This window comes from Balaenoptera acutorostrata, chromosome 1 (assembly GCF_949987535.1).
Source record: "Balaenoptera acutorostrata chromosome 1, mBalAcu1.1, whole genome shotgun sequence".
Lineage (NCBI taxonomy): Eukaryota > Metazoa > Chordata > Mammalia > Artiodactyla > Balaenopteridae > Balaenoptera > Balaenoptera acutorostrata.
In genome coordinates this window covers 130,745,269-130,761,417 of record NC_080064.1, presented here as the reverse complement: position 1 = coordinate 130,761,417, position 16,149 = coordinate 130,745,269, and the positions used below count along the sequence as shown (strand labels likewise).

General features: G+C 36.1%; 1 protein-coding gene across 3 annotated transcripts in view; it reads left to right on the top strand.

The window, feature by feature from the left end:
• Window positions 1-16,149, top strand: part of KIFAP3 (kinesin associated protein 3) — a 173,325-nt gene that overhangs the window by 140,559 nt on the left and 16,617 nt on the right. For all 3 annotated transcript variants that reach the window (XM_007172509.3, XM_007172508.3, XM_057548060.1), the window contains exon 19: window positions 3,001-3,100. In XM_007172509.3, the coding sequence (XP_007172571.1) occupies window positions 3,001-3,100 (100 nt within the window). The remainder of the gene's footprint in view (window positions 1-3,000; window positions 3,101-16,149) is intronic.

The following is a 16,149-nucleotide window of genomic DNA, read 5'->3' as shown; positions in this document are numbered from 1 at the left end:
CTTCATTTGTTAAGTCCAGTGTGTTTTGAGCCTGCTCCTTCATCTGCTGTGTGTTTTTCTGTCGTCTCATTTTGCCTATCTTACTGTGTTTGGGGTCTCCTTTTCACAGGCTGCAGGTTCGTAGTTCCCGTTGTTTTTGGTATCTGTCCCCAGTGGCTAAGGTTGGTTCAGTGGGTTGTGTAGGCTTCCTGGTGGAGGGAATTAGTGCCTGAGTTCTGGTGGATGAGGCTAGATCTTGTCTTTCTGGTGGGCACGTCCACGTCTGGTGGTGTATTTTGGTGTGTCTGTGGCCTTATTATGATTTTAGGCAGCCTCCCTGCTAATGGATGGGGTTGTTTTCCTGTCTAGCTAGTTGTTTGGCATAGGGTATCCAGCACTGTAGCTTGCTGGTCGTTGGGTGAAGCTGGGTCTTGATGTTGAGATGGAGATCTCTGGGAGATTTTTGCCGTTTGGTATTACGTGGAGCTGGGAGGTCTCTTGTGGACCAGTGTTCTGAAGTTGGCTCTCCCACCTCAGAGGCACGGCCCTGATGCCTGGCTGGAGCACCAAGAGCCTTTCGTCCACACAGCTCAGAGTAAAAGGGAGAAAAAATAGAAAGAAAGAAAGAAAGAAAGAGGCTATAATATAGTGAAGTAAAATAAAGCTATTGTAAAGCAAAGCTATACAGACAAAATCTCACCCAGAAGCATATACATATACACTCACAAAAAAAAGGAAAAGGGGAAAAATTAATATCTCCTGCTCCCAAAGTCCACCTCCTGAATTTGGGGTGATTCGTTGTCTATTCAGGTATTCCACAGATGCAGGTACATCAAGTTGTTTGTGGAGCTTTAATCCGCTGCTTCTGAGGCTGCTGGGAGAGATTGCCCCTTCTCTTCCCTGTTCGCACAGCTCCTGGGGTTCAGCTTTGGATTTGGACCCGCCTCTGCGTGTAGGTCGCCTGAGGGCGTCTGTTCCCCGCCCAGACAGGACGGGGTTAAAGGAGCAGCTGCTTCGGGGGCTCTGGCTCACCCAGGCCGCGGGGAGGGAGGGGTACAGAGGAGGCGGGGCGAGCCTGCAGCGTGAGAGGCCGGCGTGACGTTGCACCAGCCTGAGGCGCGCAGTGCGTTCTCCCGGGGATGTTGTCCCCGGATCCCGGGACCCTGGCAGTGGCAGGCTGCACAGGCTCCCGGGAGGGGCGGTGTGGAGAGTGACCTGTGCTCGCACACAGGATTTTTGGAGGCGGCAGCAGCAGCCCCAGCGTCTCACGCCCGTCTCTGGGGTCCGCGCTGATCGCCGCGGCTCGCGCCCTTCTCTGGAGTTCGTTTAGGCGGCGCTCTGAATCCCCTCTCCTTGCGCGCAGCGAAACTAAGAGGCAAGAAAAAGTCTCTTGCCTCTTCGGCAGCTGCAGACCTTTTCCCGGTCTCCCTCCCGGCTAGCTGTGGTGCGCCAACCCCTTCAGGCTGTGTTCACACCGCCAGCCCCAGTCCTCTCCCTGCGATCCGACCGAAGCCCGAGCCTCAGCTCCCAGCCCCGCCCGCCCCGGCGGGTGAGCAGACAAGCCTCTAGGGCTGGTGAGCGCTGCTCGGCGCCGAGCCTCTGTGCGGGAGTCTCTCCGTTTTTCCCTCTGCGCCCCTGTTGCTGTGGGATCCGCGCTGATAGCCGCGGCTTGCGCCCTTCTCTGGAGTTCGTTTAGACGGTGCTCTGAATCCCCTCTCCTTGCCCGCCGCGAAACAAAGAGGCAAGAAAAAGTCTCTTGCCTCTTCGGCAGCTGCAGACTTTTTCCCGGACTCACTTCCGGCTACCTGTGGTGCACTAAACCCTTCAGGCTGTGTTCACGCTGCCAGCCCCAGTCCTCTCCCTGCGATCCGACTGAAGCCGAGCCTCAGCTCCCAGCCCCGCCCGCCCCGGCGGGGGAGCAGACAAGCCTCTCGGGCTGCTGAGTGCTACTCGGCACCGAGCCTGTGTGCGGGAATCTCTCCGTTTTTTCCTCTGCGCCCCTGTTGCTGTGGGATCTGCACTGATAGCTGCGGCTCGCGCCAGTCTCTGAAGTTCGTTTAGGCGGTGCTCTGAATCCCCTCTCCTCGCGCACCAGGAAACACAGAGGGAAGAAAAAGTCTCTTGCCTCTTCGGCAGCTGCAGACTTTTTCCCCGGACTCCCTCCCGGCTAGCTGTGGTGCGCTAACCCCTTCAGGCTGTGTTCATGCTGCCAGCCCCAGTCCTCTCCCTGCGATCCGACCGAAGCCCGAGCCTCAGCTCCCAGCCCCGCCCGCCCCGGCGGGGAAGCAGACAAGCCTCTCGGGCTGGTGAGTGCTGCTCGGCGCCGAGCCTCTGTGCGGGAACCTCTCCGCTTTGCCCTCCGCACCCCTGTGGCTGCGCTCTCCTCCGTGGCTCCAAAGCTTCCCCCCTCCGCCACCCGCAGTCTCCGCCCGCGAAGGGGCTTCCTAGTGCGTGGAAACCTTTCCTCCTTCACAGCTCCCTCCCACTGGTGCAGGTGCCGTCCCTATTCTTTTGTCTCTGTTATTTCTTTTTTCTTTTGCTCTACCCAAGTACGGGGGGAGTTTCTTGCCTTTTTGGAGGTCGGACGTTTTCTGCCAGCGTTCAGTGGGTGTTCTGTAGGAGCAGTTCCACGTGTAGATGTATTTCTACTGTATCTGTGGGAAGGAAGGTGATCTCCACGTCTTACTCTTCCGCCATCTTCTCCCAGCAATCACCCCTTAACTTTTGTTGTCTTCTCCAGAAGACTAGAAGCCCCTTGAAGGCAGAGATTGTCTTATTCATCTCTGTAATAAAATAGTACTACCACATAGTAGATGCTCAATAAATGTCCAATCATTGTAAAAGAACACTTAAGTATGTATGCTCTTCTGTTCATACTCCCAGAGAGAATTGAATATCATGCTAACATTTTTCTTCCGGATTAAATATACAGCTTATTTTCTATTGTGTTACTTGATAGAACAGTTTCCTTTTTATTCCCTGCAAAGATGTTTCACTAGTTACTATTTTCTTTCTTCCTAGATGGATTAGTTGCCTCTGAAGGAGCCATGAGTCCAGATTTCTTCAATGATTATCACCTTCAAAATGGAGATGTAGCTGGGCAGCATTCATTTCCTGGCAGGTAAACAGTCTTCCAAGAAAAATCTAATATATGCTGTTCCCCTTGTTTTTGAAAAGCTAAAATTCTCTTTACTTCCCATTTTTCTTTTTCCATTAAAGAGTAAAAAAAAAAAAAGAAAAGAATCCTGAATATTTTCAAGAACAGACTCATTTGATTTTAAGTTAACTTATGAAGTCACATTTTGTATGTAAAAAAATGTAGATCACAGTTCTAAAAAAAAAGTGTGTGTGTGTGTGTGTGTGTGTGTGTGTGTGTGTGTGTGTGTATATATATATATATATATATATATATATATATATATATATATATGCTTCCTCACTTTGGAAAATACAGGCTGTCTATCGAAATAGACAGTACTTTTGCCAAATTAATGACCCAGATTGTTTCCTAAGTGTTTTCCAAAGCCAATAGAATATAAAATAAGAACACAATACATGTATTTTTTTTTAACTTTGTTCTTTTTTTTTTTTAACATCTTCATTGGAGTATAATTGCTTTACAATGGTGTGTTAGTTTCTGCTTTATAACAAAGTGAATCAGCTATACATATACATATGTCCCCATATGTCCTCCCTCTTGCGTCACCCTCCCTATCCCACCCCTCTAGGTGGTCACAAAGCACTGAGCTGATCTCCCTGTGCTATGCAGCTGCTTCCCACTAGCTATCTATTCTACATTTGGTAGTGTACATATGTCCATGCCACTCTCTCACTTCGTCCCAGCTTACCCTTCCCCCTCCCCCTGTCCTCAAGTCCCTTCTCTAGTAGGTCTGCGTCTTTATTCCTGTCCTGCCCCTAGGTTCTTGAGAGCCATTTTTTTTTCTTTTTTTTTTTAGATTCCATATATATGTCTTAGCATACAGTATTTGTTTTTCTCTTTCTGACTTACTTCACTCTGTATGACAGACTCTAGGTCCATCCACCTCACTACAAATAATTTCATTTCTTTTTATGGCTGAGTAATATTCCATTGTATATATGTGCCACATCTTCTTTATCCGTTCGTCTGTCGATGGATACTTAGGTTGCTTCCATGTCCTGGCTATTGTAAATAGACCTGCAATGAACATTGTGGTACATGACTCTCTTTGAATTATGGTTTTCTCAGGGTATATGCCCAGTAGTGGGATTGCTGGGTCGTATGGTAGTTCTATTTTTAGTTTTTTAAGGAACCTCCATACTGTTCTCCATAGTGGCTGTATCAATTTACATTCCCACCAACAGTGCAAGAGGGTTCTCTTTTCTCTACACCCTCTCCAGCATTTATTGTTACAATACATGTATTTTAACAATTATTCAGACATCACCATTTTAAAAAGTTGGTGCTTTGATTAAATTAAAGACTTTTCCTCCCTGCATGGCATTCAAATAAAATATTCAAGGAAAAAAACCTAACATGTCAGCATTGTTGTACAATTATAGTAAAGTTTCCCCCAACAGATATCCTGCTTCATTACTGGTCTCACAGATTTTTTAAGTCTTGCCAGAAAGTGTAAATAATAGTTTTCCCTTCATATCATTGCTAGAGGTGTAATATTTTAATTTAGGATGACTATTGAAATTTCACATTAAAATGGTCCAATGAATAGGTGTAGTCTTTTTGCCCTTAAGACTAGTTTTTTCTTTAGATTATTGATTTAATTTTCTCTTCTAAAATTTTACATTTTATTAACATAAATATTTATGTTTGGAGAATGTGTTTAAGAATACAGTTGTGACCAACGTGTTACAACTCTTGAATCATCGCTTGTAGTAAGCCATTGTAATTCAATAGTAATAATTATTGCAACCATTATCAATTATCTATTATGTATAATTTATTTTGCAAATATTTATTATGTTTATTTTAACCTACTTAGCAAGATTATTATAATGTCTATTTTCATAGACATTTTAAAAATGAAGAAATCAAGGCTCTAATAATTTAAGTAACCAACTCACACATGTAGGATGATAGAGAAAAAAATTTGAACTTAAGTCTATATGTCTTATGGTCTTTCCAGTATAACACGGTGCCTAATTTTGAAGGAAACATAGCATATTATGGTGACTTTTAAGTGTTTTTTTTTGTTTTTTGTTTTTTTTGCCACAACCCATATTAAGAAATACCTTTCATATTGCAACCTGGTGCACACATACATATTTATATATATACATATATATATGTTATATATATAGACACACATATATATAAAACAAAAAATTCTTAAAACAGTAATTAATTACTCTTACTATCTGTAATATACAATGATATATTCTGTTTTAGTCTATTCAATTTTATTTTTAAAATGCAGATTGCAACCAACTATATTGATTTCACAACCCACTGTTGGTCGTGACAAAATTTAAAAGCATAGTGGAAAAATACAGGGGTATTTTATGAAATGCAATAACCTTATATGTAGTTCAGTAATCTTTAGTGAACTTTAAATAAATAATAACACTTTAGAAATAGTTTCATTGGTGTACTGGATTGTCATGATGAGAAACTACTTGCCTTAGGAAAAAAAAAAATTAAACATGGTTAAATACCAGAAGCATATGGCTTTTGATTACTTCTGATGTCTCTGTCTATGTTAGCTATAATTATTTAAATAGAGATTCTCTTTAATTATTATAACTATTATACTCCATCATGTGACAGTTCACTGTACAAATGTTTTCTGAAACATAATTAGAAAGGGAAGAAATTATTTTGTTACATAATCCTAATGTTTGTATTGAAAATTTTTGCTGATAGCATTTAAAAGGTTAATTTTTCTGCCATTTATGTTTCACTATGAACAAAACATTGTTTTTGTGTGATACTAACCATGCGTTGCTTATTTGAGAAAGACATGATTTTTTTCTATACTTACGTGATTTTAAAGAACCTGAACATTTTCATTAAAATTGAATATCCAAAGGAATGAACTTGAGCTCAACTCAGCAAAATCTTTCATTTCTGGTTTTCAAAAATGGTCATTTTATAAAACAATAAAGATGTTTAGAGAGATGGCTATACTCAAAGACTAAGTTATGTACTGTGTCCAAAGATTTCAGGATTTTATTCCTCAGTTCTGTTAACAAGTTTTTTTTTAAAAGACTGGGAAAGTTCTCTTACCTTTGTGCCTTTAGTTCCTTTTCAAGAATAAAAATATATAAGTAGCTTTTTTCACATCATAAAAGACACATCACAGCAATGTTGGTTTAAAGATTAGTTAATAAAACTTCATGTAGACTATATATTTTTTCAAATCAAAAGAGTGATATACTTATTTATTATAATCATTTTGAATTGAGAATTGTTTGCCCTTTCAAAAGAACTTCCCTTGAGAAAGCTAAGTCTTTCATCTCTTGGCTTTTGTAATTTTTCAGGCCTTAAATCATGTAACTGTATCATTTTCTCTTTGTACTTCCAGAAGAAATAATTTACTATGAATTTCCTCAGTTTTTTTTCTAAGTAACAGATCAAATAAAAAGGGACTCTAAATTTTATCAGCAGATATACAGAGAAAGCTTACAGTATAACCAAAAATTCATAGTTGTTCTTTGCTACATTTTTTATTGACCTTCTCTAGAATCATTTACTCTTTCTTTTATGAATAATTTTTATTGTTAGGATTGTCTTCTGATAGGATTTCTTTGTTCTTCTTTGATAGCAACAAACCATGGATCTTAACTCTGGCTTATTTTTTTTAATTCTACAAAGATTTAAGTATTTTAAATTGTTCCATAATTATTCACATATTTTGGCATGATAATTTTGATGCATAATGTCCCAGATGAGAAACTTGAAACTAATGGCTACCTTTAGGCTTCTGATATCCAATAGGTAAATTTAAAACCTATTAGACCAAATAACATTGACTTAAAATGATGCTTTTGAAATATTTCATTTTAATTGATTTTAAGCAAAATGGGAATATTTTTTGAAAAATGTAGACAGAAGGTGTTGAACTTTTATTCTTCATCTTTACTGTGAAGATGAGAATAAGCAGACTTACTGAACAACATGAAGAATTTGGGTTAATTATGAAAGAATAATGTCTTGATTGAATTTTGAATATTGAAAAAGTTGATTTTAAAAACAGGAAATGTTATCTATTTTGAGGGGTTTTTTTTTTTCTTTAAATCAGGAAAATTGTCCAGATGACTTACAAATTCTTTCCCTGTTCTTCATCATATGTCTTTGATTAACAAGCAGTGTCAAGTTAATTGGAATAGTAATAATATTTTAAAAATGTATAAAATGTGAATTTTTATAATTACCATTGTTTCTAATGATTTGAGAAAATGAAACAGCATGACAGTGCCAAGTGGCATGCTATTCAATCAGTAATCGTGACTTTTCAGTCTTTGTGGATTTTTAACATGTCAGTTTCAGTGGGTTCAGGTAAAGTAGATGATCCCAAGCTACTGCAGGGTAAAGAATAAATTTCTAATTTGTGTAAGAGTTTTTTTTTTTTAATTGTTCACAGAAAGATTCTTCAATTTCTTCCTAAAATAACCATGTTTAGTAATGGGACAAGTCTGTTAAAGTGGGGTAACTGAGTCAAATTTAGAGTATTGTTTAAACAGTTCAAATTGTATATTACTTAAAATCCAAGTCGGGGGGGTCCTTCTTAATCTGAACGTCTGCATTTTTGTAATATAGCAGGGCAGTTTAATTGGAAACAGTGAAAACTGTTAAACTCATCCATCCTATTCTACAAGGGAGACTGGATGTTTGATAAAATACATACTGGCAGTTGGACAGCGAATCCTGGGTTTTAGACATGTGTCACTATCAGTTTGAACCTCTTGGCACCAGAATCTCCCAACATTTTAAGGTAATGCAAAGTGGATTAGGGCTCCAAGGCATTAGCTATAGAGTTGACATTGCCAGTGGGTCAGATGTAAATCTTCCCCTCCCAAAACCTGAACTGGCGTTAGAAAGTAAAGTGGAACTTGCTATTGAAGCTAATTAAAAATAATAGGAGTAAGACTAGCTTTTTTTCCCCTTATATACAATGTATCCGTACCATATTTTTGGACTTTTTTTTATTATAACTCTTACTTTTCAAGACTAACAAGAACCTCATGTTGAGTATTTTTAAACTGCTTCCAGCTTTTACAAATCAGTTTTTGTTGCAGTAAAAATGGTCCATTTTTCTTTTATAAGAATCCAATTTTCATAAACTGGAAAAAAATTTCAGAGACTGCTTAGGTTTCCTTGGGGCTTTGAAAAATATTTTTCAGAGGGCCTGAAGATCTTCTCTGTGGTTGGCACAGTGATGTCATCTACTGACCATTTCACTAGAGTCAGAGATGAACTAAATGTGTGCATTATTGAGCCATCTGAATCTTACACTTTCATTTTCTGTGTATATGCCTGCCTCTTTTTTTTCTTTCTTAGAGTACTTGGTGATTAACTTTTCTGTTCATTATATGTATTGTATATTTCACATATATACCTTTTATTCTGTTCTCTCTAATATATTTTCTTTAAAACATTAAATCACGGTTGAAACATTAGTTGCACTTTTTAAAATTGTACTGACTAGAACTAACACATTATTTTCTTAATATATGAGAAATAATCTTTTATCCAAAATTTTAAATGTGTAATTTTTCCTAAGACAGGGACTCTACATGTAAAAATTAGACTTATTTCTTTAGCTATAAGGCCACCTTCATTAAACTCAGCCATTTAGTTAACTCAGTTATTTCACTTGAGAAAAGCAACCTTAAAATTAAATATTGCCTGTCTAAAAGACATTGTGTAGTATTTACCGACCTTTATTATTATTCCTAGAACTATATATTAGGGTATTATTTCAAAGCAGTTATTCAAAAGATAAATCAAATTAATGTCTATATTACAACCCTTAATTTGGCAATCGAGAAATTCTCATATATTGAGATAAAATTAAATATGTCTATAAAATCCCTTATTTGATAAGTCCTATATCAATTTTAATTGATAAACCAAACTCTTCCATTTGTTCTAATAGTTTCAGTTTTAGTGACCTTCATTACTGTGGCAGTAATGTAGAAATTATATGGAAGGATCAAAAGAAAGTGAAAAGAACCTCATAGAAACATTTCCCTTTGATAGATATTGGAGACCAACCATTTGTTCAGCAACATTGTAAGAACTAAATGAATTATAAAATACTTATTAAATCTTTTAAAGGTAATCATTAAAAAAAAAACGCTGCTTTATTTAGTGTGTAGCTTTTTTGTTCCTAATTTCTTTATAACTTTTTCTCAGAGGAGAACATGCTTCATGAAGTCCTTAAAAAAACTCCTGACTTTAGTAATTTTTCCAGACATGGTGAATATAAAATAAAGCAGCCAGATTCCGTTTTCACCTATCAGTTGCTAAAGATTTTCTAATGCTAATACCCACACATGGGAGCAAAGAGGTACTCTGACACACTTCTTGTGGGACTTAAGTGGACAAAACCTTTGTGAAATATATTTGGTAACAGAGAACAGAAGCCTAAAATTGTATACTTCCTTTATTCTGTAACTTCATTTCTCAGAATTTATCCTCATGAAATAATCAGAGATAAAGACTGGATAAATGATTGTGTGATTTCTTTCTATCAAGAAAATAGATACATTGAGTATCGTGAGATACACTTACCTAATTGGGGAATAAATGTTATTTTTAGTACCTACTTTTGTGCCACATGATTTTGTCCACATATTAGATTATATTATACCAGTGTTCTGATTTAAGTAAATATGAAAGTCAAAATAGGTAAAAATAGATACATTTAGCAATAGATATTTACTTTATATAAAATTCATCTTTTTAAAGAATTGACCCCAGAGACCTTTTAATTTGCTTTTTTCTTATAGAGAAAAATTTTTAATAAAACTGTTATTCACCTATGATGTTTTGACAGCATAAAATTGAGTACACCACTGCCACATCTGTAATTCTAGTAATGAAAGCTGACAGTATGTTTGAAATATTTGGTCATTCCATTTATATTTTTTTGCATGTGTTAAAACATTATTATTAACAGTGCATAATATTTAAAAAAAAAACCTTGCTGAATGCTTTGTTCAGGCACTGTTATACATTTTATTTACTCTGTTTTTCATATGCACATTTGCGAAGTTCCCTAATACTTGTCCTTAGCTGTATCTAAGTTGGGATATTTGCAAGAGTTGCTTCTCACTTTAAATGGAATTTTGTTAAATCATGATTAAAACATATACAGCAGAACCTCTATAGAAACCATGGTGTTGGGTAACAAGACAATATCCTGTTTACTTTTAAAAGTTACTCTGTTTCAGGGTATATGATTTGATCTAAAAATATCCAGATCTGTGCAAATTTTTATTATAATTGTATTTGGTTGTCCAAATGACATTGTTTTTAGTATGTATAAACATGTATTTCACACTCAGTAACAATTGCTACGGCTAGGTATAACCAATAGAAATAATCTTAAGTTCTTCCCACCTTCATTAGTATTAACCAATCAGAAATGCATGGTAAAAATTTCTTGAAATGAATAAAACCATTCATAAGAAATACTACTATATGACAGGTAAAATCCCATCTAAGGTAATGAAGTGGTTAAATCTGTGGGATGGTGAAAACAGGAGAACAAGAGTGGCAATAGCTGTGTAACACAGTTCTGATGAGAAAATCAAACCAATGCAAATAGATGGTTTTTTACACTATGAGACTGGCTGTAACACGATCCTTACATTAAATCACATTACATTTTTTTGTCTCTAAATACTCTCATAACAATTCTGCTAGTTTTCTTTTTTTTCTTTTTTTTTTTTCAGAAGATGGAATGTCTTAGGAGCCTTCTAAAAGTTTTAAAGAATAAAATGTTTAAGGCACTTTTTTGGTCTAAATCTTAGTATACCAGGACTAATAACTTGCATGTAGCTAACACTTATATCATCATATGTCTCATTTGACCATCAACAGTGTGTGAGGTATATAGGGCAAAGAGTAGTATTGGCCCTATTTTAACAAATGTAGAAATTAAGACTCAGAGATTTTTAAGGGACTAGCCCAGAACCAGTTAGGTAATAAATAGCAAAGCCTTTAAGCTTGGTAAGAGCCAGCATTCTTAGTATTACACCATTACTGCCTCCAAAAGGCAAGCAGATATATTAGTCTTAACAGTGAACTGTGCTTTAGAAAATTTTAGAGTAAGTGTTATCAAACTTCAGAGTAAGATATGTAGGTTTTTTTGCGTGATGCAATATATTGTTTACTTATTTTGCTTTAATACGCTGTATATGGCTTACTGCAAATTGGTATTTAGATTGCTTGGAGAACAAGTTGCTAAAAATTTATTAACACATTAAGTAACTAATTAGTTCACTACCATTAAATTCTTTTAAGTAGTTAGTTCATTAAGTTCTCTACAGATTAATCCAGTTGTATAAAAAATGAGGATGAAATGAGTGGGATAATCTCAGTCTAGAAGGGTTAATGTCTCATGCAAATCATTTATTTAGCTAATTAACCAATATAAATGTTTATATACATGATGCTATTATTTTATGCCTATAAATGAATCTTCATATATTAGTCTTAGTTGACTTATTTGTTTAGACTTTTTAATAGAGAAAACTTCTTTCTAGCCATAAAAGGGCAAGGAAATTCCATTCCACTGCTTGGGCACTAATGATTTGCATTTCCCAAGGAAAATTGAATTAGGTTTTATTAGTAAATTGGGCCTATAACTTTTAAGGCCAGATTCTATTAGATTATCACACATCAGCATTAGCAAATTGTAAACTTTACTGAAATATAGAAATACAAGCCAACAATCAAGGCTAAGAATCCTGGAAACCTGGGAAGATGTTTTATGCTAGAGAAATTATACTGACTTGAAAAAATATTTTAAGCGATTTACTTTCCTTTGGAAATTTAGAAACGAGAAGAAGTTGGTGACAGACTGCTCTCATCAAATTCGTGTTAATTTTCAAGCTGGTGATCTGAGCTAAGTTTTTGGAGGTATGCATGTTAGCTATATGTAAAATCCAAAGATGCTCCCAAAGGAAACCAAATTTATTGTCACTTTATTAGGACTTCCATTTAGGAGAAGAAATTCAGCATAATTGAGTCTATAAATGAAAAAAGTAATATGAATATGACTAGATCCTATAAAAATGTTAACACATCAGTTATGGTGTAGCTTTGTACTAGAAGAAATGAATGGGAGTTAGTCCATTCATGACTAGGAAGTTCATTATATCACCGCCATTTAAGAGTGATTATCCAATGTTAAAGTTCATACATTTTTATACATATTAATAGCATTTTTGTTGGCTGCACAGATATATAAAAATTAGTTATAAATTTAAAAAGAAAGAAAGTAGAAAGTCCTTAAGCAAAGATGACTGCTTTTATGACATATTTGACCTATGAAATGCTCTTATTTTCAAAACAATTATGGGTTCTTTTAAAGGGAATAGGATGCGGATTACCATTATAATATTATTTATTTATTTATTTATTCATGGCTGTATCAGGTCTTACTTGTGGAACACAGGATCTTTCATTGCAGGATCTTTTGTTGTGGCATCTTTTGTTGCGGTGCATGGGTTTTTCTCTAGTTGTGGTGCGCGGGCTCTCAGGCTCAGTAGTTGTGGCGCACAGGCTCCAGAGCACATGGGCTCTGTAGTTGCGGCATGTGGCACTCTAGTTGTGGAGCGCAGGCTCAGTAGTTGTGGTGCGTGGGCTTAGTTGCCCCGCGGCATGTGGGATCTTAGTTCCCGACCAGAGATCGAACCTGAGTCCCCTGCATTGGAAGACAGATTCTTAACCACTGGACCACCAGGGAAGTCCCAGATTACCATTACAAAGTCTTGCTTATTCGTAGTCTAATGAGAGTTTTAAAATTATAAGCAATTTGGTTGATAAGCACCACCACCCCCTCCAAAAAAATAAAAGAGAGGGGAAAATAGAGCATGTCATCTTTTATTTCCCTTAAGTCTGGATTCAATGATACTGAGCTTACTCCTAAACTCAGGGACGGGTTGATTGATTCTAGCCCATCTGTGTTTTGATTGATATAACAGTGTGATTTAAGTATTTATGAATAATTGTTTAAAAGTCCCTATTTAGAAATATTAAACATATATTAGAAATGTTAAACAAATGTTTTTTCTTAAATATTTTTTAAAAACAGACGAAACCTAGAGCCTATAGGTTTTTAAATGTAATATTAATTTATTCCCGTTTTCTCCATATTGCCCATAGTCCTTCCAGATGTGCTATTACAAATAGCTCACCCCTCAGATATGAGCCATATGGGCTCTGTAAACTGATTTGCACTTATTTTGAATAGGAATTGTACAGATTACAGATGAATTATTAAGGTAAATGTATATTGCCAAATAAATCTAAGAGCAAAATATTAAACTGTAGTAAATGAGAAAGGAATGTGCAAATGAAGACCTGCCTGCTTTAATAAGTTTAGTGGTTACCTCCTCAGTTTCAACCAAAAGAAAAGAGTTTTTTTCTTTTTTTTGTTGTTGTGTTGAAAAAAAAAAAAAAGTCTTTAAAACTGCTTACAGAAGTATCTAAGACAAAAACAAGGAAATATAATGTTCTAAACTCAGCCAGTCCAAACCATTTGAGCTGCTATGACAGCTCATAAAACTGAGAGTAGTTTTTAACTGGGCTCTGTTTTACATTGCCAAAGTGAATTTTCCTCGCAGGAAGTAGCCAGAGGGTTTATTTAGTTTCCAATCCAAGGCTTTGATCTTTCTGTACTGTCACATCTCGGGTTACATAGCCCTTTTTCACTGCAGTAAATCTGCAACCGTTAATGAGAATAAAATTTCCTCCTCCTTGCTGATCACTTGCTGTTAAATGCCAAAGCACAGCCAACTGCATATTTGCAGATTTCAGCTACAATGTATGAAAACAGGGCAATCAGTTTAAACTTGTTGTCTTTGTAATTCATTTTATTGGGCTTTCTTCCTTTTTAAGTGACCTATTTTATCAAGTAAGTGGTTGCAAGGCCAAGCCTGGGAGAAAGATTTAGAATGCTAATAAGCTGAGAGGAGAAAGGTGTGCACGTGTTGGGGAGGCAGGGTACGGGAGTGGTTGCACATGCACGTGCACTGCCATTAATGTTCAAATTGGGTCTGCTTTCGTGCTCTTGAAAGACCCGACCTCTCTTTCCGCTCAAGTAAAGTAAGCTGGTTTGTTGTTTCTTTGATTATGTTGTATGTTCAGTTTCAACATAAATTTGCACTTAATGAGTTTATTTAATAAGTCAGAACATTATTTTTCACTTTCGACTTCAGAGAAGATTTCATAGTATTTAAAGGAACTTAAAGGATTTCAAAAAACTTGATCTCTACATTGTAAGAGCTATTCTTAAAGTAAAAAGAACATCATTATAAGTATCCACTGAACCATCTTACCAAATGGGTCCTTACAAATATTGGAAATATTATAAATATCTGTTGAATAAATCAATGGAAATTCAAAATCACATTTAAGCAAGCTGAATTTTATACATTATTAAATATATGCATCTTCAGACTGAAATATAGTAAAATCTCATTTATTTTTTACTGCAGTGAAACCTCTCAGTTGAAGCATTAACTATTTGATTCAGTTAATATACGTTGTTAAATTTATTTTTCACTTATACCTTTTATCTTTACTACCGTCTTATTTTGTGGTTGGCAACTAAACTTATTTCTGTCAAGAAATTCACTTTTAGAATGCCATTTTAGATGATAGCCATTGATAAATACATTTTATTAATATATGTTGATATAGATCATTATTAATCTACATAAATATGAAATATGCTAAAATACATGAAAGAAAGAAATCAGCTTCTATTTTCTCACCATTGAAGCCAGTTACTATTATCTTATAGCTGCCTGTTTTCACAAAATAAATTATTTCTATTTTCATAAAAATCAAAATGTTGGGATAAATCAACAGTGCATAATACCCATTCATTGATTTAGACAACTATCATAAAAACAATATCTGAAAATATATTGAAACACGGAATAAGATTTCTAACTTGGGGGCAGTAAAGTCAGATCTTCTGATAAAACAGAGGACCCATTTTTGGGAAAGTGTCAGTTTTTAGTTACCCCAATAAGAAAGGAGGGTAAGAAAAGAATGTCTTGAAAATTTTAGGAGAGGGGGAGGTACAGCACTACCCTAGGCCTTTTCAGAAGGTATTTAGTATACTGTAGAAATGCTGAACTTTAAAATTGTAGCTTGTACTCTTAGAATTACTGTGTTTTCAAATAAGCCTATCTACGTGTACTTAAACTGTAACATGAAAGTTTGCATGTGGGAAAAAAATGGTAGAAACTAAAGCACAGTTTTAGACACTGTATCTGGGGGTGGTGGGGACTGTTCTGTAGTTTGCTTCTTTGTTTTTCTGATACCTTAAATCTGCATCAGACAGTCCACAATCCATCCAAAATTCTGGACATGAAAGTCCACAGAAAATTTCTGCACAAACAAACATATTTTTTTAAGTTTTTGTTGTTCTTTAAAAAGCAAAAGAAAAATCTTAAATAAGTGAAACTGCTCCAAAAAGTTTGTTTCTGTAACATGAACCATCCAGTCCAGTTTTAAATGAAATTACTGGAAAGGAATAGAAACAATGCAGGCTTCAGTGCCATACAGACTTAATCTTTATTCTAATTGTATTATTTGAAATATTATTCTCTAAAATGGTTTCAAATCTGTCTATAATCTGAGATAGGCTGATTAATAGTAATGCTGGCATTTACTGAAATATATTTACTGAGTGCCAGGCAGTATGCTAATTGCTATCATTACATCCCTTATCTAATTTGATCTTCACAACAGCTCAGGAAAGGAGACATTAAGAAAACCCAAGCTTATTGAGTTAAGCAACTTGCCCAAGTTATCTCCCCGCCTCTCAGTGTCTACTCTTATTTTTACCCCACCTCACTCTCTTCCCTCTGTTACAGGCAAGGAAGTGCCCTTTTTTGCAAAGTCCAGTTTTGCTCGGAACCCCATCCCTTCTTACCTTCCTAAGGACTTCTTTCATGTCATCACTCTTTTCCCTTCTACTACAT